Source organism: Anser cygnoides, chromosome 3, assembly GCF_040182565.1.
Source record: "Anser cygnoides isolate HZ-2024a breed goose chromosome 3, Taihu_goose_T2T_genome, whole genome shotgun sequence".
NCBI classification, from domain to species: Eukaryota; Metazoa; Chordata; class Aves; order Anseriformes; family Anatidae; genus Anser; species Anser cygnoides.
This window is the reverse complement of record NC_089875.1, coordinates 122760790-122784827: the sequence shown is the minus strand read 5'-3', so window position 1 is coordinate 122784827 and position 24038 is coordinate 122760790. Positions and strand designations below refer to the sequence as shown.

The window sequence follows — 24038 nt, the reverse complement described above, 5'->3', positions numbered from 1 at the left end:
GCTGCAGCCCCTCGCTGCCTCCAGCCCGCTCGGAGCTGAGTCATCTCCCCATAAATCACCCCGCTCCTCATCTCCCCGGGGCTCGCTGAAGAGCCTGGCGCGTCCCCGCAGCGCGGCGCAGCGCTCCTCCGCCGCTGCCAAGCAACAACCCGGAGGGAAACCACCTCCGAGGGGAGAGCTGCTGCATGACGCAGTGCTGCCGCTGCAGCGCCGCCGGGTCCCAGCTCCCGGCTGCAGCGGGGCCGGCAGCGGCGGGGGGGCAGCAGCCTGGCAGGGCAGAGGAGCGGGGGCGCAGGAAGCCCCTGGCTAAGCCTCGCTGGCACGGCGCCGATGGCACCGGCACGGCCTGGCGCCATGGCAGCGCGCGTCCCTCCTGCAGAGGTGACCTCCCCGCCTGTGGTGCCGCATCCCGGCGGGGTCAGGCTGGGACAGCTCAGCCCGGCGCGGTCACGTCCAGCCCGGGGGCTCGCAGGGACCCCAGCTGGCGAGGCAGAGCCCCAGCACAGCGCTGTCACCCCACCGGGGTCCCGCGGGGTGAGCTGCTGGCCTGAAGGACGGGGACGGCTGCGGGCATGTGAGCTGTCCCTGGCATGGCACGGGCCAGTGAGCACCGTGCTGCAGCCCGGCAGGGGATGGAGACCCCAACCCGCCCCCGTGCCGCAGGCAGCACCCCGCAGCCGTCGGCCCCACGCTCGCCTCCTCCCCAGCCCCACGGCGCCAGCTCCCCGCTGCGGCTCCTGGTGCCGGTCACCTGCGTGGAACGCGCGGCCCCGCTCCGGCTTCACACCCCGCGACCTCCCACAGGAGCAGAAAGCGCTCGATCTCCCCCATTATCCATCCCCGACGCCCAGCTGTGCCAATAACACGCTGGACGCTTTCCAAGTGGACACACGGGTCGCCCCGTCCGGCGGCTGGGAACGACGGCTGCAGCGGGTGCACGGCGAGGGGACCGACACGGCGAGGGGACCAGCGCGGTGGGGGCACCTTCCTGCCCGAGCGGCAGGCACCGCGCAGCCGCCACGGCCGAGGGAGCCCGGAGGAACTCAGATGACCCCAACCCCGCACTGCCTGCGGCAGGCCGGCGTCCAGCTGGCCAGCTGCCCCGGTCCCCACGCCGTGACCGGGGCAGGCCGTGTCCCCAGCGCCCCGGGGACGCTGCTGCTTCCCAGAGGAAGAACGATGCCTTAGCCACGAAGGGAGCAGCCACCCAGCTTCGGGCTGGCCCTTGTGCTGCGGGGACACAGAGGAGCACCGAGGCCACGGCCAGAGCTGCCACAACGCCTGGGTCTGGCTGGGGACCGTCCCTGGGCACCCCCAAACCCAGCACAAACCCTACATCCGTGCGGCACCTGCGGCCCCTGCCCAGCCCCTTGCCTGCTCTGGCAGCCACTGCTCGGCCCCACTCCATCCCGGTGGTGGAACAGCACCGTGGCAGAGCACCGGGTGATTTGGGATGGGTGCAGAGCTTCCCTGGGGGCTGAGGCACCCTCCGGCAGCAGCAGGGGCACGTACTGGGGTCGGGGACCTCCACATGGGGCTGGGAGCCCCCTGCACGGCGCAGTGACGGGAGCGCAGCCGCGCACCGCATGCCGCCTGGCTGCAGCACGGCTTCGCCCCGCATAGCTCACGGGGTGGAGCGTGGGGACGGAGCTGGGTTAAACCCCGCGGCAGGCGGGCGAACACCTCCCACCCACTGCCCAGCCCGGCAGTGCCAGCATGGGGAGCCCCAGCCGGGTCTGGCACCGTGGCTGGGGGCTCTGCGTGTCGCACGGGGACGGGGACAGCCTCAGCCCCCCGTGGTGGCAGGGCAGTCAGCTTGGCCCATGGCAGGGGCCACCTGCAGCTCATCCTGGCTGGCAGCAGGGAGCTGGCGACGTCCCTGCGCTTGCCACGCATGACCCCATCCTCTGCCCCTTGGCTGCTCTCCCCACCCCGGCGAGCCCTGAGCACACGTGCGTCGTCCCCTCCTGTCCCCAAACGCCCCCCTTTCTGCCCCATCGCGTGCCCTTCCTGCCGCCCCACGCCCCGTGCCCCCTCCCACTCCACTGCCACGACCCCAGGGCACGGGATGCCCCAAAGCAGGGGACGCCCGCACCCCCGGCAGGGCGGGAGCAGCCTGCCTGTCGCCCCCCTCCCCTCCCCACTGCCAGAAATAGCTCAATCCCCGCTAATCCCCGCCGCGGCTCAGCCTCGCACCCCCCTGTGCCGCCCAGCTCCGCGCTCCCCAGGCTGCAGCAGCACGGGGGGGGGGGGGCGGGGAGCACGGCTGGAGGGGCCCCCCCGCAGCCTGGCTCCCGCAGGGACGGGGTGGCCGTGGTGCCAGGAGACCCCCACCCCTGTCCCCGTGCCGCGCGGTGCCGGGGCCGTACCTTGTGCGTGTCGAGCGCCTCGCGGTCCGGCACGGGGCTGCTGGCGTCGAGGGCGCCGCTGGACGGCATGGTGGGGCGCGGAGGGCGGGGGCCGGGCGGGCACCGGGGAGCTTCGCCGCTTCAGCACCAGGAGAGGCCCCGCCGCCGCCGCGCTCCGGCTCTGCGCCGCCGAGGGGTCCGGGAGCCGTCGCCCAGCCCCTGCGCCTGCCGGGATCCTCCTGCCCTGCGGGGAACAGAGGGACGGGGTGAGGGGGGAGCGCCAGCCCCGCACCCCCCGCCCGCCCGCCGTGCCCCAGCCCCCAGCAATTATTAACACGCCGCAACCTTGACTCAGCCGGGCTGGGCCGTGCCCCCCGGCGTCGCCCCCAGCAGGCGGCGGAGCCGCAGCCCCACCGGGGCGCACGGAGCGTGGCGTGGGGCATGTGGCACGGGCTGTGCCTCGCGCAGCACAGGGTGCGTGCTGCGGGGTGTGTGGTGCGGTGTGGGGAGGGTGCAGCGTGGGGTGGGGGCATGGTGTGGGGTGGGGGCACGGTGTGGGATGGGGGTGCAGAGTGAGGGATGGGGGTGCAGTGTAGGATGGGGGCACAGTGTGGGATGTGGGATACACAGCGTGGGATGGGGGTGCACAGCGTGGGAAGGGGGTGCACAGCGTGGGAAGGGGGTGCACAGCGTGGGTTGCAGGGTGCACAGTGTGCAGCACAGGTCAGGGTGCACCGTGAGTGGCGCAGGACACGCAGCATGGGGTGCACAGTGCACGGCACACAGCGCAAGGTGTGCAGTGCGGGATGTGGGGTGCACAGTGCGGGGTGCATGGCACAGAGAGCAGGGCGCACACAGGAGCTGCAGGGCACACAGAGCAGGGTGCACAGCGCAGGCTGCAGCGCGGGGTGCAGGGCACAGCGTGGGGTGCAGGCTGCAGGGTGCACAGTGCATGGTGCGGGGTGCGGGGTGCACAGTGCGGGGTGTGGGGTGCAGGCTGCGGGATGCAGGGTGCACAGCACGGGGAGGAGGCTGCACAGCGCCTGGTGCGGGGTGCAGGGTGCACAGTGAGCGGTGCGGGGTGTGGGATGCACAGAATGGGGTGCGGGGCGCGTGGCACGGGGTGCACGGCGCGGGCTGTGGGGTGCAGGGAGCGGGGTGCAGGCGCAGGCAGGGCCCCGCGGGGCTGCGGCGGAGGCGTCAGCCCCAGCACCTGTTGCTATGGAAAACGCTGCCTGCATTAGCCATGGCCGAGGCTGCTGTTGCCTTTGGCACCGGAGCTGCAATTTGTTTCTAGAGCTTTCCAGCCGCAGCTCGTTCCCAGCCGGCAGGGTGGGGGGCTGCCGGGCGGGCAGGGCCGCTGCTTCTAGGAACAGAAACTCAAACCCCGGCACGTTCCTCCCGTCCCCGCGGCTGCCTGCGGCGCGGGGCTGCCTGCGGGGGGGAGCGGGGGCCCCGCCGCTGCCGCAGCCTCCCCCCGGCCCGGTGGCGGCACCCCCGAGCGCGGGGTGCTGGGCTGGGGGCAGCGGGGCCGGCGGGGGTGGGGGGCGGCTCGGACAAGGCTCGGCTGTCTCCAGCCCCCCGTTTTCAGCCCCCCGGCCCCTCGTGCCTGGGGCTGGGACGCGGGTGGGGAGGGTGGGAGGCAGGCTGGGGGTGCGGGATGGGGCTGTGGGGCAGGGCTGCGGGGTGGGGGTGCGGGGTGCGGGCGCAGGATAGGGTGTGGGGTGCAGGATGGGGTCTGGGGGTGCAGGATGGGGGCGTAGGATGGGGGCGCAGGATGGGGGTGCACGCTGTGTCCCCCGCCGCCTGCACACAGCCTGCAGGGCTTCCCCCGGCCCCTCCTTTGCCACCTGTCAGGGAACCTCCACGGGGAAGCCCCGTCCCTGTGTCCCTGTCCCTGTCCCCGTCCCTGGGGCAGTGTCCCCACGAGCCCCCTGCAGCACAGGCTCTGCCCACGCCTGGTCTCTGCCAAGCTCCTCGGAGCTGGCCCTGCGCTCGCAGCCCCGCCGCTCCCCTCCCTGCGGCTCGGGGGGACCCCGACCTTGGGGCTGGTGCCCCTTGGTGAGGGGCCGGGGCTGGCACCGGGCAGCGCCGCGCACCCCCGTGTCACCGCCCCAGGTGCCTGTCCCGGGGCTGCCACACCGCTGGCACCACGGCACGGCACGGCACGCTGCCCGGCACGGCACGGCACGGCACACATTTCGGCACGGCACGGCACCTCACATCCCCCCTCGCCATCCCAGTGCTGGCGGTGCCCCCGTCCCTGCCCGTGCCCCCGCCGCCCCCAGCCCCGCTCCCCGCTGCGCGGTGCCCGGGCGAAGCCACGTCCGCGGGCACGGGAGGCCACGTGCTGCCGGGGAACACCTGGGGACACCCGGCCGCGTCCCACGCAGCTCCGGAGCAGGGGCTCCCCGTCCCCCCCGGGCTGCACCCCCCATGCCCACGAGGCCCGCAGGCACCGCAGGCTGCTGGTGTCCCCGATGTCCCCGGCGTCCCCCGCTCCCCACGGGTCCCCGCCTGCAGCGCCGCTGCGGACGCCGTCCCCACATCCCCCAAAACCATCTCGGTCCCCCTCCAGCCCCCCCATCCCGTCCCCCCCATCCCCACCAGCCCACCCGGGGGGGGCAGGACCCCCGCAGCCCCCCGCAGCCCCCCGGCTCGGGCACCCCCGTGCCCGCAGCCCGCGCCGTGCGCAGCCTCGCGCGGAAAAATCTCCAGCTCGCAGGCTTTGATTCGCTTCCAGCAAACATGGTCTCCGAGCGCACTAAAAATAGTTGGGCTGCGTACAAAACCCCCGGCACCCGCAGGGCGGGGGGGACGCGGAACAAAGCCGGGGAGAAGCCGGCGGCACCGGGCCCCCCCCCCCCCCCCCCCCCCCCCCCCCCAGCCCCACCGCCGGGTCCCCGCCGCCGTCCCCGCTCTTACCCGCGGGCCGGGGCCGCGTCGTCCCCGCGCTAGGCCACGGCCACCGCCGCCGTCACCGCGCTCCCGCACCGCCGGCTGCGGGGGGGACCCCGCGGGGCATCCCCTCGGCTGGTGCGGGGCCGGGGGGGGTGGTGCGGGGGGGGGGCCGCGGCCCCGCTGCTCGCAGCCGGCCGGGGCTGCCCGCGCTCGCCGCCGAGGCGCGGGGAGGGACTCGCCGCCCTCCCTCCTGCCTCCCTCCCTATTTATCGCCGGGGCTGACCTGACACCGGTGACGGCGGCGAGCGGGGGAACCGCTCGCCCCGGCCCGCGCCGCTCCCGCACGGAGGAGTCACGCTCGGCGGCGGCAGAGGCGGTGGAAGTAGGTTACCTGCGGTGATGCGCGCCGCCGGCACCCGCGCCCGCACCCGCGCCCGCACCCGCGCCCGCCTTTATTTGGGGACGCCGCAGCTCCCGGCGGCGGCCCGCGGGAGCCCAACAGCCATTTTAGGCGACGGCGGCCGGGCCGCTCGGCTCCCGCCGGCCCCAGACGCCGCGAGCCGGAGGCGCCTCCCCGGCTCCCCCCGCCCCGAGCCGCGCGCCCCCCCCCCGGCCCCGCCGGGACGCGCCCCGGTGCGCCCTGTCCTAACGTGACCCGGCCGCGCCGCCCCCCGCGGCGCCCCCGCCGCGGCGACACCCGCCGGGCTCGCCGGGGACGCGCGGGGGGCCCCGTCCGAGCCCCTTCCCCGCGACAAGTGCCGCAGCGGATTATTATTATCGTCGCCGCCTTGAGTCACCGCTCCTCCCCCCCCTCCCCGGCACCGGGGAAGAAGTTCGGGGCTGACTCAGAGGGACGGGAGCCGCGGCCGTGAGTCACCCGCGCCCCCCCTCCGCCGCCCCCCGCCGCTCGGCACCCCTGACTCACGGCGGGGGGGCTCCCGCGGCCCCCCCCCCCCCCCCGCGCCGGGGGGAACCGGGGACAGACCCCGGCCGAAAGCAAGCGGCGCCGCGCGGAGCCGAGGGGCGAGCGGCGACGGCGTCTCCCGTGCCACCGGCTCCGACAGACGGCTGCGGCGAAACCGCCGTCGTGGGCACGGCGCTGACCTCGCCCGCGCGCGGCCCCCGCGCCCCCCCGTAATGCGAACTTACGGGCTAAATATCCGCCCGCGCCGCTCCGCGGGGCTCCTGTCGGGCAGGGGAACCGGCCACGGCCGCGACGTGTGGGGCGGCCTCCAGGAACCGCCCGCGAGGGGCTTCCATAGCACGAGGCGGCAGCCCCTCTGCTCCCCAAAACGCGGCAGGGGTGGAGGGAGGGTGGCACCAGCAAACCGGCCCCCCGCCGCGCCCCGGGGAGCAACGCGGTGCCCCCCGCTGCAACACGCGGCGCTGCACCCCAGGGAGCGATGCTCTGCCCTGAGCTGCACCCCAGCAGCGAGGCACTGCTCCACGCTGCAACACGCCGCACCGCAACCCAGCGAGGAATGCACTGCCCTCAGCTGCACCCTAGGGAGTGATGCACTGCTCCACGCTGCAACACGCTGCACTGCACCCCAGGGAGCGCTGCGCTGTCCTGAGCTGCACCCCTGGGAGCAACGCACTGCCCTGAGCTGCACCCCAGGAGTGATGCGCTGCACCCTGGGGCACGCTGCACTGCCCCGCGCTGTGCCACACCGCACCCTGAGGGGGGAGGCGGTGCACCCTGGGGAGCAACGCACTGCCCTGAGCTGCACCCCGGGGAGGGAAGCACCGTGCTGCCCCATGCCGCACCCTGGGGAGCAGTCCAGCACCCCAGGGAGCAATGCACTGCGCTGCGCTGCACACCTGGCAGTGAGGCACTGCACTGCACTGTGCTGCAGTGCACGTAACTGTGCCCCGGGGAGCGATGCACTGCCCAGCACTACGCTGCGCTGCTCCCTGGGGAGCGGAGCACTGCCGTGCACTGCAAAGCCGCGCTGCAAGCAAACTAAAACACAAGTTGCAGGCCTAAACAGGGCCGGATCCTGCAAAGCTTCGACGCTGGCAAAGGCGGGATCCAGACGAAACTGCCCATGGGACGGTCATGTACTGGGGACACCAGCGCCAGGACACGGCTCTGGCCCCGCTCCCCTCCTGCAGACAGGACGGTGAAAGCCTGGAGGGGGCCAGGACGGGGCCACGGCCAGGCTCACAAGCCAAGAAAATGCCTCACGGCCGGAGAGCTCGATGGGTTTGGCTTATTGGAAAAAAATGGCTGAGAGATGATTTGATTACAGTGAGCAAGTGCCTTTGTGGGCAGAAAGCGACGGGCAGCGCCGAAAGCCTCTGCCGGGCAGAGGGACACAGAGCAGACACCAGAGCAGGGGCTGGGAGCCGGAGCCGGGTGATGGGACCTGGGGACTGGGCACGAGTCTGTAACTGGGAAGGGTGGCGAGCCGCAGAACGAGCCCAGCAGGAGCGGCGCTTCCCGTGCCCTGCGGTGCAGGAGCTGGCCCAGCGCGCCCCAAGGTCTCCTGTCCTCGCGCTGTGCGGGTGGCACTGGCGAAGACCAGCCCCTGGCGTCAAGGAACAGCAGGTCCATGCACCGAAGCAGAGGGGACGGCATCTCTGTACCTACGGAGCTGCCACGGGGCAGGGCAGGGGGGCACCTGGCACATGCGTGTGCACCAGGAGTGTGCCCACCCTGCCACCCAGCTCCGGCACTTGCTGCTGGTGCCGGCGGGTCCGGCCTCCTGCAGCACCGCGGGCAGCAGGGCGCGGGCAGAGCGCGTGGGCCGGCACGGGCAGGGATGCAGATGCACATCCTAAAAATACCCGCACGAGACCCAGCACCTGGAGGTCCCCAAGCGGCCGCCCGCGACGGCTGGGGCCGGCACCGCGCCCGGGGCAGGCTGGGGCGAAGGGGCGGCCGCGGAGGCTTCTCAGAGCCCCGGCATCGTCGTGGCTCCTCCGGACGGCGAGGCGGGGGCCACCCCGAACCCACCGACCCGGGGGGCTCTCCCAAACGCCCCTGCGCTCACAGCGCGCTCCGGCAGCCGGGGAAGCGCCCAGGCATCCCTTATTTCCTCGAGATGTCTGCGGGCACTTCATTTTGCGAAAAGAGGCTCCTGCTAGGAAGTTTCGAGCTGACTCAGCACGAAAAGGCCACTGCACGCGCGGGAGCTGCCGGGAGCCGCCGCCTGGTGTCACACCGGCCGCTCTCCTGCCCGCCCGCGGCCCGGGGACGGGTGCTGGGGGGGGTCCGGCCCAGGCCCCCCGCCGCTCGCCCCACGGGGCCGGGCGGTCGCGGCACCGCTGGCTCCTGCCACCCCGCACGCCGTGCAGCCCTGCCAGCACCGAGCACCAATCCCGTGGTGACACCGTCTACGTCACACAAAGGGAAGAAATAAAGAAAGAGGAACTGAGCGAAGAGGAAAATTTCATTTGCCCACAGGTTCGCACGCACGAACACCCAAAAAGAGAGGAAAAAGAAAGAGAGAGGAGGGGAAAGGGAGCGCGGAGCTGAGCCGTGCCCGCGGAGAGGCCGGGCACCTGGGCGCCTGCTGGGCCCTGGCCCGGCTGCTCCCGGCCCCCTCCTGCTTGCAGCCCCGGGGCGCTCTGCGGTTGCTTTTTTAGTTCGCGTGGGTTTGGTTTTTGGGTTTATTTTTGTGTGTTTTTTTTTTTTCCTCTAAGAGAAACTTTCCGCGGGCACCAAGCACCCGGCTGAACTCCGCCGGGCCTGGGGGCTGCGGGGCCGCACGGGGGGGGGGCAGGGGGCAGGCGGGCAGTGAGGGGGTGCGGGGGGAAGGCAGGGGCTGGGGGGCAGGCAGGGGATGGGCAGGGGCAGGCAGGAGGGGGACAGGCAGAGAGCACCGGGAGCACAGGGTGCAGGCAGGGCGCAGGCAGGATGCACAGGGTGCAGGCAGGGCGCAGAGGCTGTAGGCAGGGTGCAGGCAGGGTGCACGGGGCGCAGGCAGGGTGCAGGCAGAGCACAGGCAGGGCGCACAGGGCACAGGCAGGGCGCAGGCAGGACGCACAGCGTGCACGGGGCGCAGGCAGCAGCAGCCCCGGCTCCCGGCCTGCCCGCAGCCCCTGCTCCAGCCTGGGCATGCCCCGTCCCCCTTCCCCATCCCCTGTCCCCCATCCCCTACCCCTATCTCCATTCCCTACCCCTATCCCCCATCCCTACCCCCTGTCCCCCATTCCCAACCCCTATCCCCCATCCCCATCCCGTACCCCTATCCCCCACTTCCTACCCCTATCCCCCATCCCCTACCCCTACCCCTACCCCTATCCCATACCCTGTACCCCTACCCCCCGTCCCCTACCCCCCCCCCCGTCCCTGTCCCCCACCCCCTGCCCCGTCCCCCTCCCCTCCGGGCCGTGCTCCCCCACTCGGGGCGATGCTCCCGGGACGGGGCGAACGGGGCGGGGGGGGGGGAGCGGAGGAGGAGGAGGGAAAAAACAAACAACCAACCAAACAAAAACCACCGACACGGGGGGGTCGGGGGGGCCCCGCCGCCGTGCCGAGCCGTGCCGAGCCGAGCCGAGCCGTGCTCGGGAGCGGGGCCGGGGGCGGCCCGGCGCTGCCCTTCAGCCGCCCGCCCGGGCGCTCAAGGACGCGGCGGGGCCCGGCGGGGCGGGGACGGGCCCGGGGGGGGCCGGGGGGGGGCACCGGGGGAGAGGGGGGGGGCCCGGGGGGGGGGGGCCGGGCGGCCGCTGCCATCTTTTCCTGCTTTTCCTCCGCGCCCGCCCGGCCCCGCCGCCGGCAGCGGGAGGGGGGGGGGGGGGAGAGCACGGGGCTGGGGGCGCCGCGCGGGCCGAGCCGTGCCGAGCCGTGCCAACGGGAGGGGGGGGGGGAAACCGGGGGGGGGGAAACCGGGGGGGTGCCCGTCCCGGGAGGGGGGGCTACGGGAGGGGGGGGGGGGGGCGTCGGGGAAGCCGGGCGCGCGCCGCCGCGGGGCCGTTACCTGGGCCGTGCGGGCCCGGCGCGCCGTGCCGAGCCGTGCCGAGCCGTGCCGAGCCGCGCCGAGCCGCCCCGAGCCGCGCCGAGCCGCCGCTGCGCTGCCCGGCGAGGCCTCCTCCCGCAGCGCCGCCGCCTCCACTGCAGCACCGAGCCGCCCGCCCGCCGCCCGCCGCGCGGTCCTAGCGCCCTCCGCCGCCGCTACGGCTCGGCACGGCTCGGCACGGCTCGGCACGGCTCGGCACGGCAGGGCCCCGCCGGGACAGCGCGGGGTAGCGCCCGGCTGAGCCGTGCCGGCGCGTGATCCGGCCGTGCTGCGCCGTGCCAAGATGCGCCGAGCCAAGCCGTGCTGAGCCAGACCGTGCTGGGCCAAGGCGAGCTTAGTCAAGTGCCGTGCGCTTGGTGCAGTGCCAAGCCAGGCCGAGCCGTGCCGGGTTGGCCCGGACTGGGTCAAGGCACCGCATGGTGTGCGGTGCCAAGCCAGGACAGGCCAAGGCGTGCCAAGCCGTGCTGGACCAGGCCAAGCCAAGCCGAGCCAAACCAAGCCATGCCATGTCCTGCAAGGGCTGGACAAGCTTAGCCAAGGCCAGCAGTCCCGTGCAGAGCTGGACCAGAGCCAAGCTGAGCCGGGCTGAGCCGGGCTGAGCCCAGCAGTGCTGACCCGTGCCGAGCCGTGCTGGGTGGAACTGAGCGGTGCCAGCCCATGCAGCACTGCTCTGAGCAGCACCAGGCCGTGCCATGCCAAGCTGAGCCGTGCCACGCAATGCCGAGCTAGAAAGGCTGCTGCCAAGGCAAGGGGCTTCGTACAGTGCCGGGCCGTGCAGTGCTGGTGTGAGCAGGGCCAAGCCAAGCGGGGCCATGGGTGCTGTGCGTGCAGCGTGCGCACGGCCGGGGTGTTGAGCCGTGCCACGCAGGGCTAAACCGTGTTGAGCAGTGCCGAGCAGAGCCGAACCGTGCAGTGCAGTGCCGTGCAGTGCGGTGCCGTGCAGTGCGGTGCGGAGCTGTGCCGTGCCGTGTGATGACCTGTGCCAAGCCATGCACAGCTGTGCAGTGCTGAGCAGTGCGGTGCTGAGCGATGGTGCTGTGCAGTGCCGTGCCTGTGCCAAGCCATCCTGCAGTCCTGAACCGTGCCGAGCCCTGCAGTGCCATGCCAAACCAAGCCACGCCGGTGGGGATGAGTGGTGCCGTGCAGCGCTGTGCCATGCCATGCGATTCTGGGGCACTGTGTGTCCCCGGTCCCCCAGTGCCACTGAGCCCTGACCCACTGGGGACATCTCTGGGTGCCTCTGCTCTGGGGCAGTCACGCTGGGCACCCTTATCCCGCGCCCTACGCCCCAGCACCCCACGTTGGCCCTGTTCTGTCCTGGCCAGAGGTGCCCAGGGGGGTCCTGGGGCCATGTGGAGACCTGAGCACCCTCTGTGTGTGTGCTGGCGGCCAGGTAACGGGCACGGTCACACTGTGGAGGCTCTAAAGCAGAAGATGCACAAAACAACCCAGCAATTAGGCTGCCTTGAGGTGTGCAAACACCCATGAGGTGTCTTGGGGGTTGGCGATGCCACGGGTGCTGGGTAGGGGCCGGAGAGCCAAGATCAACCCGCTGGGAGCAGCGGTGGAGGCAAGAGCCACCGGGGCAAAGCCCCCAGACTCTGCGTGGGCACTGTCATCGCCCCCCACCCAGGGGGGACCAGCGTGGGGACCCTCGGTGCAGCACGCCGGGCATCCCGCACCACGCAGGGGGCTCTGCAGGGGCAGGGTGGGGGAGCACCAGAGAGCCCCAGGGAGCCGTGGGCCACCCTTGTACCAGAGAAAGGGGAACGTGGGGGGCTGGGGGAGGAGGCTGCAGCCTGGCACCCCCGGGAATGCCCGTGCTCCCTGGGGGAGCGGGGTGGGCTCCCTGGGCACAGCCTCCAGCCTGGTGTGTCTGGGGAGGCCATGGAGACCGTAGCGGGTGCTGGGGAGCTGCCCCTCGGACGGGGCTGGGGAGGGGGCCAGGGAGCACCCCCACCTCCCACATGGGGCTGGTGAGGGGCCGTGCCCAGGTCCCAGGCCACCAGCGCCAGCGCCCCGCAGCCCCCGGCATGGGCACGGAGGGGCTCGGCCGTGCCGCGCGGGCTGCAGCCCAGACAAACCCTTTTAGGCAGGGACCCAGGCTCGCCTTCAGTGCTGGAAGGCGCCTAGCGCACATGGGGGCACTGTAAAATAAGACATTAATTAATAATAATAATTAATGTTACATTCCCCTGACTTAATACGACCGTCTTGCTCACTGCTGCAGGGGAAAGCTGCTCCCTCTCTCCCTCGCGCTCTAGTAGCTTTCTTGAACGCGTGCCCGTGCCTGGGGCTGGGCAGGGACACGAGCACGGCGCGGCCCCTCCGCTGCCCCCCGTCCCATGCAGGAGGGCAGAGCTGGCCCCCTGCCGCCCTGTGCACCCACTCTGCTCTTGATGCCTTCCCTGGCCTCGTGCTGGCCCTGCAGGGGCCGCGGTGCCGCGGTGCCCCTGGCTGCTCCACTGGGCCCCTGCTGGTCCCCCTGCCATGTCTCCACGGAGGCAGCACGACTTCGGTCCCCGCAGTGGCAGCCACCGTGACTTTGAGGGGCCTTTTGAACCACTGCATGCATTTTGCAGCCCAGAATTGCGCTCTCCTACCTCCCTTTGTTGAGTGGCTATGGCAGCGCGGTCGCTACCGCGGGGCCTTCCAAGCCAGGGCCCTTTCATTTCCCTGGTGCAGTGGGAAGGGCTCCGGGCGCTTTGTGCAGGGGCTGGCACGCTGCTTCACTCCGACATGCTCTGGCCCCTGGTCCCCATCCCAGAGGATGCTGTGGGTTGGGTGCTGGTGCCACCGACACCTCCTTGCACGCAGCCAAAGCAGCCCACGGTGCCACTCCGCACCGGTGCCCGTGGCTCTGGAGCCGGCCAAGCCCTGTGGCACGGCGTGGGCAGTGCATGGCCGGGCCAGCAGCAATGCCGATGCCATGGGACGGCTGCAGCCACAGTTCCAGGGCCCCGGTGCTGTGCTGGGGATCTCCCTGCGATGATTCCAGGTACAAGGAGGAGCGATGGGTGCCCTGAGCGGTGGTGTGTCATCTCTGAAGTATTTGAGATAAGGGATCTGCCCCATCTCCCCTGTCGTGCCGCCTCTCGGGGCCCCCCGGCAGCGCAGCGTGCCAGCTCGCAGCCTGGGACCCCAGGGTAAGCGCCCCTGCCTCGCTGGCTCGGCGCGCCCAGCCGGCTAAGCCCCTGCTCTGGAGGTGTGCCAGGGAGCTATTAGCAGCCGAGTAAATCCCCACAACCGCGCTCGCCCCGTTCCCGAGACACACGGCAGCCTTGTGAGGCAGGTGAAGGCCTCGCTGCGCTCTCCCTGTGCCCTCTCCGCAAACAATGCGGCATCTCGTCCCCGGCAAAACGTATTTTTCCAGATGCTTAATGTGCCCCAGGCTGCCCTCTTATCCACTGATGATCTTGCAACAGAAGCATGTGCCCTGGTAACCGGCAGCCGCCGTCACTCCCTCTCTGCAGGTCTCCTCGGCGGCTGGCAGCTCGCTTGCTCCTTTCAGTTCACGTCCCCGCTCACGTTGCCGGAGCTGCTGCGGCGCGGAGCCCCGAGCTCGGCGCGAGCCCTGGCTCCCCAGCTGCGCCGGCGCTGCGCTGCTGCTATTTCGGGATGCTGGCACCGGCGTGGGCTGCGGTAGCCGCCTGCTCCGGCCGCCTGCAGACACGCTGACCCTGGTGCGCTCCCCGGTGTCCCCGCAAGCCCTCCTGGGCCACCTCCATCCCTGTCCCAGGCTTCAGCATTTTTTTTCTGACTCGGGCAGCCCAGCTTTCTCCCCAGGCTCCCACCGCTGCGGTGAGGTGCGTTGGGAGCGCCAGCTTTAGCACCCTGCCGGGCTTAGCTGCGGCTGACGCACGTGCGCTCCCTCTCCCATTCCCCGTCTGAGTCTGCTGTGCTGTAGGAATTTTTTAACATATCCCGAAGCCATACCCTAATTGCTCTGCTGCTTGGCACACCCTTCCTCTCCTTTCTGCGGCCCCTGCGGCTTCCCTCTCATTGTGTTGCAAAACTGCAGGTGACTGGACCTGGCGTGGCTGGCCGGCGGCCAGCAGCGAGCAGCAGCCTGGGCATGCACAGCTCCGCACGGCACGAGGCCGCCTGCGCCGCGCCAGCAGGGAGTGCGCCGACCAGGGCGCAGCGAGCGGGGCCGTGCGTGGGGCCCGGCGTGGTCCTGGCACCGCCAGCAGCCGCTGCATGCACACGGGTATGGCTGCACCGAGGTGAACCTGTGGGCAGCGCCTCTGCGTGGAGGTGCCTCGTGGAGGTGCATCTGCATGGAGGTGTATCTGTGTGTAGGACATGTGCATGGTGGTGTATCTGTGGGTACATCTGCGTGGAGGTGCATCATGGAGGTACATCTGCATGGAGGTGTATCTGTGTGTAGGACATGTGCATGGCGGTGTATCTGTGGGTACATCTGCGTGGAGGTGCATCATGGAGGTACATCTGCATGGAGGTGCGTCTGTGTGTAGGACATCTGCGTGGAGGTGTATCTACATGGAGGTGCATCATGGAGGTGCCTCTGCATGGAGGTGTATCTGTGTGTAGGACATGTGCATGGCGGTGTATCTGTGGGTACATCTGCGTGGCGGTGTATCTGCATGGAGGTGCCTCGTGCAGGTGCCTCTGCATGGAGGTGCATTATGGAGGTACCTCTGCATGGAGGTCCATCGTGGAGGTGCATCTGCACGTAAGGACAGCCCAATGCAGGTACCTCATCACGTATCTGCCTACAGGCCCGGATCCACCCAGGACTGTCTGCATGCAGGTGTAGCTGGGTGCACGCGTGTCTGCAGGTCGGTGCGGGCGCAGCAGATGCACCCACGGGTGGGAACGGGGACCTGGCAGGGACAAAGCCACCCCGGTGCCCCACTGCGCCGTCAGCAGGGCAGCTTCACAGGGACGGTCAGTGAGCGGCCGGCGCGGCTTTGTGGCTTTCGCTGCGTTGTTGACGAGCGGCTGAGCCCTCACCGGTCGGAGCTCTTCAAACCCGCCGGGAAGTCAGCCTTTGTACCGAGCCCCGCCGCGCTGCTCGCCAGGGGACGCGGTGCCTCCCCGCCTCGGTGTTAATCATTGCCTAGAAACACGCGCCTTCGCGGCCTTACTTTTGACTTTGCTAAAGTAGAGAAAAGGGAAGCGGAGGGTTTTTCCCCTCCAGATGGTGACTGATATTTTCACCGGTGACTTCTGCCGGGGCCGCGGGCGGGCGGGCCGGAGCCCAGGCAGAGCGCCCCGGAGCAGCGCCGCGAGGCGTTACCTGCCTGCCCCGCGACACGTGGGCACCAGGTGGGTGCTCGATGCGCAGGAGGAAAGTTGGTGTTCAAGTGATTTGCGCTTCGGTTTGCTAGAAGAAAGGAAGTGCTGCCGGCCACGCGGGTGGGACGGCGCAGGCTGCGCACGGGGGCGAGGGAAATGGCACCGCTCCTCCTCTCGCGCCCGCGTCGCCGCTGCGCTCACGTGGGTCACGTGCGGCAGGACAATGAATAAATGCGATATTTCAGTGCCGCCCAAACTGCAGACGTCGTGTTCGAGACCGAAGGCTTGTGCCTGCTCCTCCGGCACGGCCGGCGGCGAGCGGGGCCAGGAGCGGGGCCGCGGTGCTGGGGTGGCGCTGGCGGGGCGGGGGGCATCTGGGCTGCAGATGAAGCACAGCTGGCGCGTGGTTACTCATCTCTGCCTGTCTGCCTCTGTCTGGCAGAGGTGGTAGGATGCTTTTCATCAAAACACTTCCTGATTCTCTCTCTTCACTCATCAGAAGGTTTCACCCCTTGTTTCTGCTTTTGCTGACAGTTTTTGGGATGGAAAACATGACTCTGTTGAAAAACAGAGCCTTCTTTCCCTCTTGTTTTGAATCCCCCTTTTAAAAGGAAAAGTCGATGTGAGGAACATTTGCTGTTTTTTTCTTCCACTTCCCGTTGACCGCAGCGGGCCCAGGGGGCGGGCGGGATCCTGCGCGGGGCTCCCCGGCCGTGCCCCGAGGCTCCGCACCCGCTGCTCCCACCCTCACACCTCGTGCCCTGCTCCTGCCAGGCAGGGAAGTGGCAGGACGAGGGGTGACAGCTTTAAGCTAAAAGAGCTAAAAAAGGTTTAGGTTACGCATTAGGAGGAAATCCTTCCCTCTGAGGGCGGCGAGGCCCTGAGCAGGCTGCCCCGAGGAGCTGTGGGTGCCCCATCCCTGGCAGTGCCCAAGGCCAGGCTGGATGGGGCTGGGGGCAGCCTGGGCTGGGGGCAGGGGTCTGTGCCCATGGCAGGGGTGGCACTGGGGGGCTCTGAGGGCCCCGCCAGCCCAAACCGCTCCTGGATTCTGTGATTCTGTTTTTCCCCCATTACGGCTGGCAGTATCCCTATTGCTCCCAGAGTCATCCCGGGCGTTGTCCCCCCGCTCATGGCGTTATCCCCACTGCTCCCAGGCTGACTCCCCACGCTGTTCCCCCGGGGAGCACGGTGCTGGGGACCGGCTCTGCACCGCAGAGCCCCGCACGTGGCGCTGCGATGGGGCCATGCCCCACGTGCCAGCATCGTGCTGGCCGCTCCCTGTGACCCTGCACCGGCTCCGCCGCCACCTCGGTGTCTGCCGGGCACGAAGCGCTGCCGGGGCGCATCCGAGCGTGCCGGGCGCCTCTCGAGGCACGGCGGGGGCCGCATCCTGTTGTCGCCGCACCCGGCGGGAGGAAGCTGCTGCTGGCCCACGGGGAGGAGGAAACGGCTGGGGCCGGCCGGGGTGCGGGCACTGGGGGCCGGGGTCTGAGGATGGGGGACTGGGCCCCACGTGCCTGGGGACGGGTGGCTCTCGGTCACCCTCGCTGACCGAGCTGGGGGCTCCTTTCCATCGTGTGTGTGTGTGTGTGTGTGTGTGTGTGTGCCAGGAGCCCCCCCGGCCAGGCTCGGTGGAAGGGGGGGGGTGGCGTCTGCTGGTGGGAAAGGGGAAGGTGCTGAAAGTGCCGTGAAGCGTTCAAGTTCCACCAGGAGCTATGAGAGCTGTGCAGACCAGAGTCGTGGAGTCACCGAGGCTGGAAGAGACCTTCAGGGCCACCACGTCCAACATCAGCCCGACCTGCTGAGTCCCACCGCCGAGCCATGTCCCTCAGAGCCACGTCCACGCATCTCTTAAATGCCTCTGGGGATGGAGGCACTCCACCACTGCCCTCAGCAGCTCATTCCCGTGCCTCACAACCCCTTCCTTGAAGAAATTCTTCCTGATAACCAGTCTAAACCTCCCCTGGCACAGGCTGAGACTGTTTCCTCACATCCTGCCACTGTTGCCTGAGAAAAGAGACCAACACCATCCTCACCGCAACCCCCTTCAAGTAGCTGTAGGGAATGGTGAGGTCTCCCCTCAGCCCCCTCTTCTCCAAACTAAACAACCTCAGGTCCCTCCTAAATCCTGTTTTCCAGTCCCTTCACCAGCTTTATTGCTCTTCTTTCCACTCAGCCAAGCAACTTGATGTCCTTGCAGTGAGGGGCCCAAAACCGAACACGATATTTGAGGTGCAGTCTCACCAGTGCCAAGTACAGGGGACAATCACTTCCCTCGTCCTGCTGGCCATGTTATTTCTGTGGGCTCGTGTTCAGCCGGCTGTAGACCATCATCCCCAATTCCTTTTCCACCGAGCACCTTTCCAGCCCCTCTTCCCCGAGCCCGTACCGCTGCGAGGGGTTGTTGTGCCCCGCGTGCAGCCCCCGGCACCTAACCTTGCTGAATGTCACGGGACTGGACTCAGCACATTGAAAATTGACAAGGGATACTAAAAGCATCAGGGAAGAGCCTCTGGGCAGCGTGAGGAGGACAATAAAGGGAACTGGAGCACACCAGGAACAAACAAAACCTGGCAGCGATGTGGAACCAACCCTGGGTAACGATGATGGAGCAGCTCTTCTGCTGCGGCGTGCTGCAAGGCTGGCGGGGGGTGCTGCTGGAAGCCCAGGGGAGGAGGAGGAGGATGGCCATGGGTCAGTCATCGTCCCACACAAGGTCTCAGTGCTCCATCACAGCCATCCCACATCTCTTTCCTGGCAGCAGCAAGACGGGGCCAGGCATGCAGCTGTGGGCCAGGGGAGCACATCTCGGCCCGGCCGGCCTGGCAGAGACCCCGCTGGGGGCACCGGGCTCCTGGAAACCGTCTGATTGACCCCACAGACTGGGGAAGGAGCAGCTCTTGTCCCTTCCGTGCCTTGCCCTGCACAGTGCCTCGCACCACTGGGGGTGTTTTGCAGCCCCCGAGCCCCCTTGGGATGCCCGGTGGCTCCGGTGTGCCACATGGGGAGACCTCTGTGCCCCTGCCCGGTCCCAGCAGTGTCCGGCAGCTCTCCCATCACCAGCGGCCCGGCTGGGCCAGGCGTGCTCCCAGCTCACCCCGTCCCTGCCGGGGCTCAGGGCTCAGCCCAGGCCTGGGGGTGCGCAGCTGGTGCCATGCAGCCCACCCGCACCACGCTGCCGGCCCTGCGGGGCTCCGTCGGCAGCCACCGCTGCTCCCGGACCAGCAGCTTCCTTTAGGCTAATAGGTGCAATTATCCCAGGCTTAAATCTCGGTGTGACAGGAGAGGTCAGAGCCGGCTGGAGGAGGGCAGCAGGCTCCTGGCAAGAAGTTTCCTACGGGCCATAAATCTCCTGTCCCACAGGATGGAGCAGCCGCAGGGATGGGACGGGCCCGACCCAGCGGTGCTGCTGCCTGCTCCTCTGCGTGCCCAGCTGCCGCACGCTTCTTTGGGCTCAAAGAGGTGCTTGGTGGGCCTGAGCACGGGGCATGGCTCTGTCCTCCCATGGCCCTAGCAGAGGTGCGGTGCCCACCCCCATCCCCATCCCCACCGCCCGCCCCAGCAGCGCAGCCTCGTCACCGAGCGGAGCGGTGGCACGACGTCCCGGTGACAGGTGCCAATTTCAGAGGCAGCTCCCTCCGGGGGCTCAGGCGCGGGGATTGGATTAATGAATCTCGCCGAGAGGGCGGGTGCCAAATTAAGCCGGTGACACACGGTCAGCCGGTTAGTCAGCGCTGCCTGCGCGGAGGGAGCAGCAGCTGATGCAGCCTCTGCGCGGGGAGCGTCACGCGCCGCTGCAGCTGCGTGGCGTGCCGGGCTGGCGCGGGAGCAGCGGGCGTCCCCCGCCGGCGTCTGTCAGCCCGGAGACCTCGCAGGCTCTGCGAAGCGCTCGCCCTGGGCTGAGCATCCCTGGAGAGCATCTGCAGCAGTGCTGGAGAGGGGGGGGGGGGAAGCCCCCGGGAAGGGGCAGAGCTGAGCCCTCCCTGTGCGCCCCCGCTCCCCGATGGATGCAGCAGGCAGGAAGGGTGCCCCCGGGCACCACCTCGCCCCTGGGTATTTTTGTTGCTGCCTGTTCTGGCTGCTGCTGTTGGAACGGGGGCAGCAGATGGAGGATGTGCCACAGCCAGAGGGGAAGGCAGGGTGCTGGCGGAGCGGGGATCCCACCTGTGCCAGCCCCGGTGAGCACCACCCTCAGTGTGAGCCTGTGCCAGCCGTGCTGCATGGGGACGGAGCCAGTGCCCCATTCCCAAGCCTGCTCCCCCTTTGGAGCCACATCTGTGTCAGAATTTAGCATTACAGTGCTGCTTCTGCCGTGGCACGGCTGTGCCACGCTGTGCTGTGCCGTGCCACGCTGTGCTGTGCCGTGCCACGTCCTGGTGCCGTGCCACGTCCCGGTGCCGTGCCAGGCTGGCTGCAGCAGCCTCCCCGTGCCCCGAGCCCCTGCTGCCGGCAGCCCCGGGCCCCGCAGCCCTTGCGCCTGACCTTGTTTTCACGACCGCTGGCTCCTCGTTATGTAATCGCTGCTGAATTTCTGTGCACACGTTTGGGGGGGATCTGCTGACATGCTCCTGCTGGAGCTGCGGCTGCACCGACGCTGGTTCTGCACCGCTGCTCCTGGACCCCTGCATCCCCCCCTGCACCCCCAGCCCCCTGCACCCAGGGAGGAGGGTTCTGGTGTCCCAGAGCGTGACAGGGGGTGGCCAGGATGGACCCCCCCGCATGTCCCAGCCCCTCGCCTGGATGCCCCCAGTCGGACATTGTGTCTGCAGGAGAAGGATGATGGAAAGAGCTTGGAGACACCCCACAACGCTGCAGTGGGGCCGTGTCACCCCGAGCCACATCCCAAAGTGCCACCAGGGCTTGTGCCACCCCTGCAGCACCCACCGGGTGCTCATCCAGGCCGAGCTGTGCTGAGCCAGTCCCAAATTTCCCCAGCCGTGTGTAGCTGGGGGACAGGGTGGCTGTGACCACCCCGGGGACCAGCTCGGTTCCCGTTTCCCCGTTGCCCACTGGGGAGATGCTGTCTCCCAGCCCGGGTCCCTGCAGCCCCGCGGTGGGGGGGCAGAGGAACGGGACCCCCACCAGTGCCCAGGGCCAGCACCGTGCCCAGCGCCCCTGCACCTGCAGCCGCCCCCGCCCCGGCTGGGTGTTTGCCCTGCGATCGCCCACCGATAACCCCGGCGGGCGCTCCCCATTCCTGCCCCATCAATCATTAATGCTGCGCAGGCTGCCGAGGGTGCGGGGCAGAGGAAGAGGAGGAGGAGGAGGGCCGGGGAGGAAGCGCAGGGGAAGGGCCCCGGCTCACATTAGCAGCTTGTCGCGGTGAGCGGTGAGTGGCAGAGGAATTAATTTTACAGTGATGGATGGGAGCCGGAGCGCGTAATGCAGCCCAGGGTGGCCATTAAACGGTGCAAATGAGGAGAAATCCCATCCCCGGCGCCCCGGGGTCAGAGCGCTTACACGGAGGTCGCCCGACCCCGTGGTGGGGGGAGGCCAGACCCCCCCTGCCCTGCTGCCGTGCCCGGGGGGGCGAGCTGTGGGGCTGCCCCATAGTGGGGAGGTGGCGGCGGTGGCACAAGTGTCCGAGCTGCTTGGCCTTGCCCCCCCCCAAGGACCCCCCTGTCCTCTGAGCTTCCAGGCAGGAGGGAAGGAAGGAGGGTGGAGACCACAGCAGTGCCCTGTGCCATGCCCCCTGCCCCAGGCAGGGCCCGGGGGTGGCCCAGGGTGGGAGCAGGGACCCCATTCCCAGCCCTGCACGGTGTTGGGTGCCCCTGAGCACCGACAGGAGGGACCCGGGGTCACTGCGGGGTGCAGGACCCCATGCAGTGTGGGGGCACGGCAGCGGGGTGGGCTCCACGGACAGTGGGTTGGGGTCTTTCCCAGTGCCAGACTGGGGGGTCTGGCAAGGGGTCCCCAATCCTGAGCCCATTTGTGGGGTGCATGGGGTCCCTGTAGGCTCCATGGGTCCCCGGGGGCCCTCAGGGTCTCCATGGGGCTCAGCCCTTGTGCTGCACCGTGCAGAGCAGGAACTCATCCCCTCCTCCGGCTGGGGGTAATTGGGTTTAATACAGTGCTAATGAGGCGTGAAAATATTACCGCTGATAGAACAAACAGAGGGGCAGGGAGAGGGCAGGGGCCGAGGCAGAGGTGCCACCGGATGGGTACCCTGGCTGCAGCCCGCAGGGGGGTCCTGTGTCCCCACGCAGCGCCCACGTCCCCCTCAGCACAGCGCCCGCAGCCTCCTCGGGAGGGGGTCAGGGCGGGGGGCACCCTGAGGGGACCCTCCCCAGCTGGTGCCTGGGTGCTGGTGGCTGTGTTGGGAGCGGCGGAGGCGGCTCCCAGCTGGCAGGGTCATGGCCAGGAGCACTGGGGAAAGGTGACGCGGTGGCTCAGTGACCCCAGGCAGTGGGGCTGGGTACCGGGGGACACAGGGCACACAGGAGGCACAGGGGAACAGGCGCTGAGCACGGTGCCGGGGGGCACAGCCCCCTGCGAGGCCCTTCCAGGTGTCTGCAGCCCTGCACTGGGTGAGCGGGGTGAGGTGGGGCAGCCAGGACCGGCTCTGTGTGTGCTGCACGGGGCTGCTCAAAGCAATGTCTGTGCCCGTGGCTATTTGTGCACCTACGTGCGTGTGCGGGTGTGCGCACACGTTGGTGCCTGGGTGTGCACACAGGCACAACTGCACCAGGCCCATGCCCGCGTGCGCATGTGGGGCATGGGAGCGTGCACGTGTGTGAACGAGCCGGGAGCGTGCACAAAAGCGTGGCTGAGCGTGCGCCAGGTGCGAGCATGGGCGAGCATGCACGTGTGCATCGTGTGCTCGCAGACCAGCGCGCAGGCAGAGTGGGGGGTGGTGTGCACACGCCGCACGGGTGAGCTCGCACACGCGTGTGATGGAGCAGGCACAGCCCAAGTGGCGGTCTCACCGCTCGTTGCCATCTCGTGGCCTCACCGCGCTCACGTCCCCGCAGTCCCCAGGTGGGGTGGTCCGTGAGGTCCCTGCTGAGGGGGATCTGGGCTCGGGGAGCTCCGGGGGGCTGCGGGACGGGAGCGATGCACGGTGCTGCCCCACAGCCCCGTCCCCATCCCATTTTGTGTGTGAGGGGGGTGTTGTGCCACGAGGGGCGGTGACTGCACTGCCCTGGGGCCAGCTCTGCCCAGCCCTGGCCGTGGTGCGCTGCGAGGACGGGCACAGGTCCCCTTCTGGGCACCCTGTGGGAGCCACGACGTCACCCCAAAGCCCGTCACGGTGGTCCCGGTGGCTGTGGGAGATGCACCAGGGCAAGCCGGTGCCCCCGGGTGCAGGCATCGCCACCTCGTGTTAATCACCTCGTGTTAATCACACGTGCCACTGCCAGAGCAGCGGAGATGGGCCTGCAGCACTCGCCCTGTGCCCTTGCGGAGCCCGGGGGCTCTTCTGGGTTCTTCCAATTTATTTCCTTAGAAGGACTCTGCGATAAGAGGGTCCCTTGCGCTGCAATTAGGAGGCGGGAAGGGCTGCTGCAGGGTGTGATTAGAGAAGCTGGAGCTCCAGCACGGCCAGGGAGGGAGTGGAGGATGAATATTCAGGGCCAGGGCTGCAGGAGGGGATGCTCTGTGCCTGCAGCCCCCCCCGGACCCCCTGCTTGGTGTTTCCCTGCACTGGGCACCAGCTGCCCTTGCTCACACGGGGCTGCGAGCAGCACGAAGCCCCCTGAGCCCAGCAGCAGCCCGGAGCCCCCCTGGCAGGGGAGGGGGTGGCATCTTTCCCACTAATCCCTAAAGCAAACGAGTGCCTGGAGCTGTGCCAGATCGGGGCCAGGAAGCGGAGGGGGTGCACCTGTGCCCGTAAAGCCACGGATTCCTGGGGCTAAGGTTTCCTCTGGCCGCGGGCCGGCAGCGGAGCCTGGCCAGGCAGTGACCGCGGGAGCCAGAGCATCCCCGCAGGAGAGCACAGGCAAAATCCTACAAGCAGGGGCACATCGGGGTGGGATGGGGAGTGAGCCCCCATCCCAGGGGCAGCGGGTACGGGCACCACTCTGGGGGGAACCGAGGAGACGACAGCCCCGTGTGCGTGGCAGCCCGGGGCCTTCTCTGCTGGGGTTTTTGTCCCTCGCTACCCAAAAGACACAGCTTGCTGACAGAAGTTTTTGGCGCCGCATTAGGAGGAGATGGAGGCTCGAGTGCCTGCGGGAGGTGAGTGCACTTGCCCCGATTCTTTTGCTTTCTGTCCTCCAAAACCTGCCCTTGCTTCTGCGACCAGATGTGCTGAGCGGTGCAGAATTTGCAGCGGGAGGAACATCTGGCAGGGCTGCGCCGCCGGCGCCGGACCCATGGCACAGATGCGGCGGGCGCCGTGGACCCGAACACAGGCAGCTCTGTCTGCTTCCAGTGACCTGCACCCATGACAAATGCGGATAATCCCCAGCTCTGCTATTTCATATAAATACGCAGCAAAGTGTTGGCAGCTGCTTTCATACCATGCAGTGGTTTGAAGCAGCAGTTTCCTACTAAAACCTCTTTTTTTTTGGCTTTTCCAGGAACATTTCCACTTTTCTCACACGGTCAAGGGACAAGACACCCC

At 69.2% G+C, this 24038-nt stretch overlaps 1 protein-coding gene across 5 annotated transcripts in view; it reads right to left on the bottom strand.

Annotated features, from left to right (window-relative positions):
- DNMT3A (DNA methyltransferase 3 alpha) overlaps window positions 1-10325 on the bottom strand; it is a 49778-nt gene extending 39453 nt beyond the window's left edge. For 2 of the 5 annotated variants that reach the window (XM_066995232.1, XM_066995235.1), the window contains exons 1-2: window positions 10175-10324; window positions 2370-2592 (exon numbers count right to left, since the gene is read on the bottom strand). In XM_066995232.1, the coding sequence (XP_066851333.1) occupies window positions 2370-2438 (69 nt within the window). In that variant the 5' untranslated portion in view covers window positions 2439-2592; window positions 10175-10324. Of the gene's footprint in view, window positions 1-2369; window positions 2593-5273; window positions 5293-5532; window positions 5847-10174 lie in introns of those variants that run through there. The other 3 variants (XM_066995236.1, XM_066995233.1, XM_066995234.1) reach the window with 3 other exon arrangements.
- Window positions 10326-24038: the final 13713 nt, after the last annotated feature.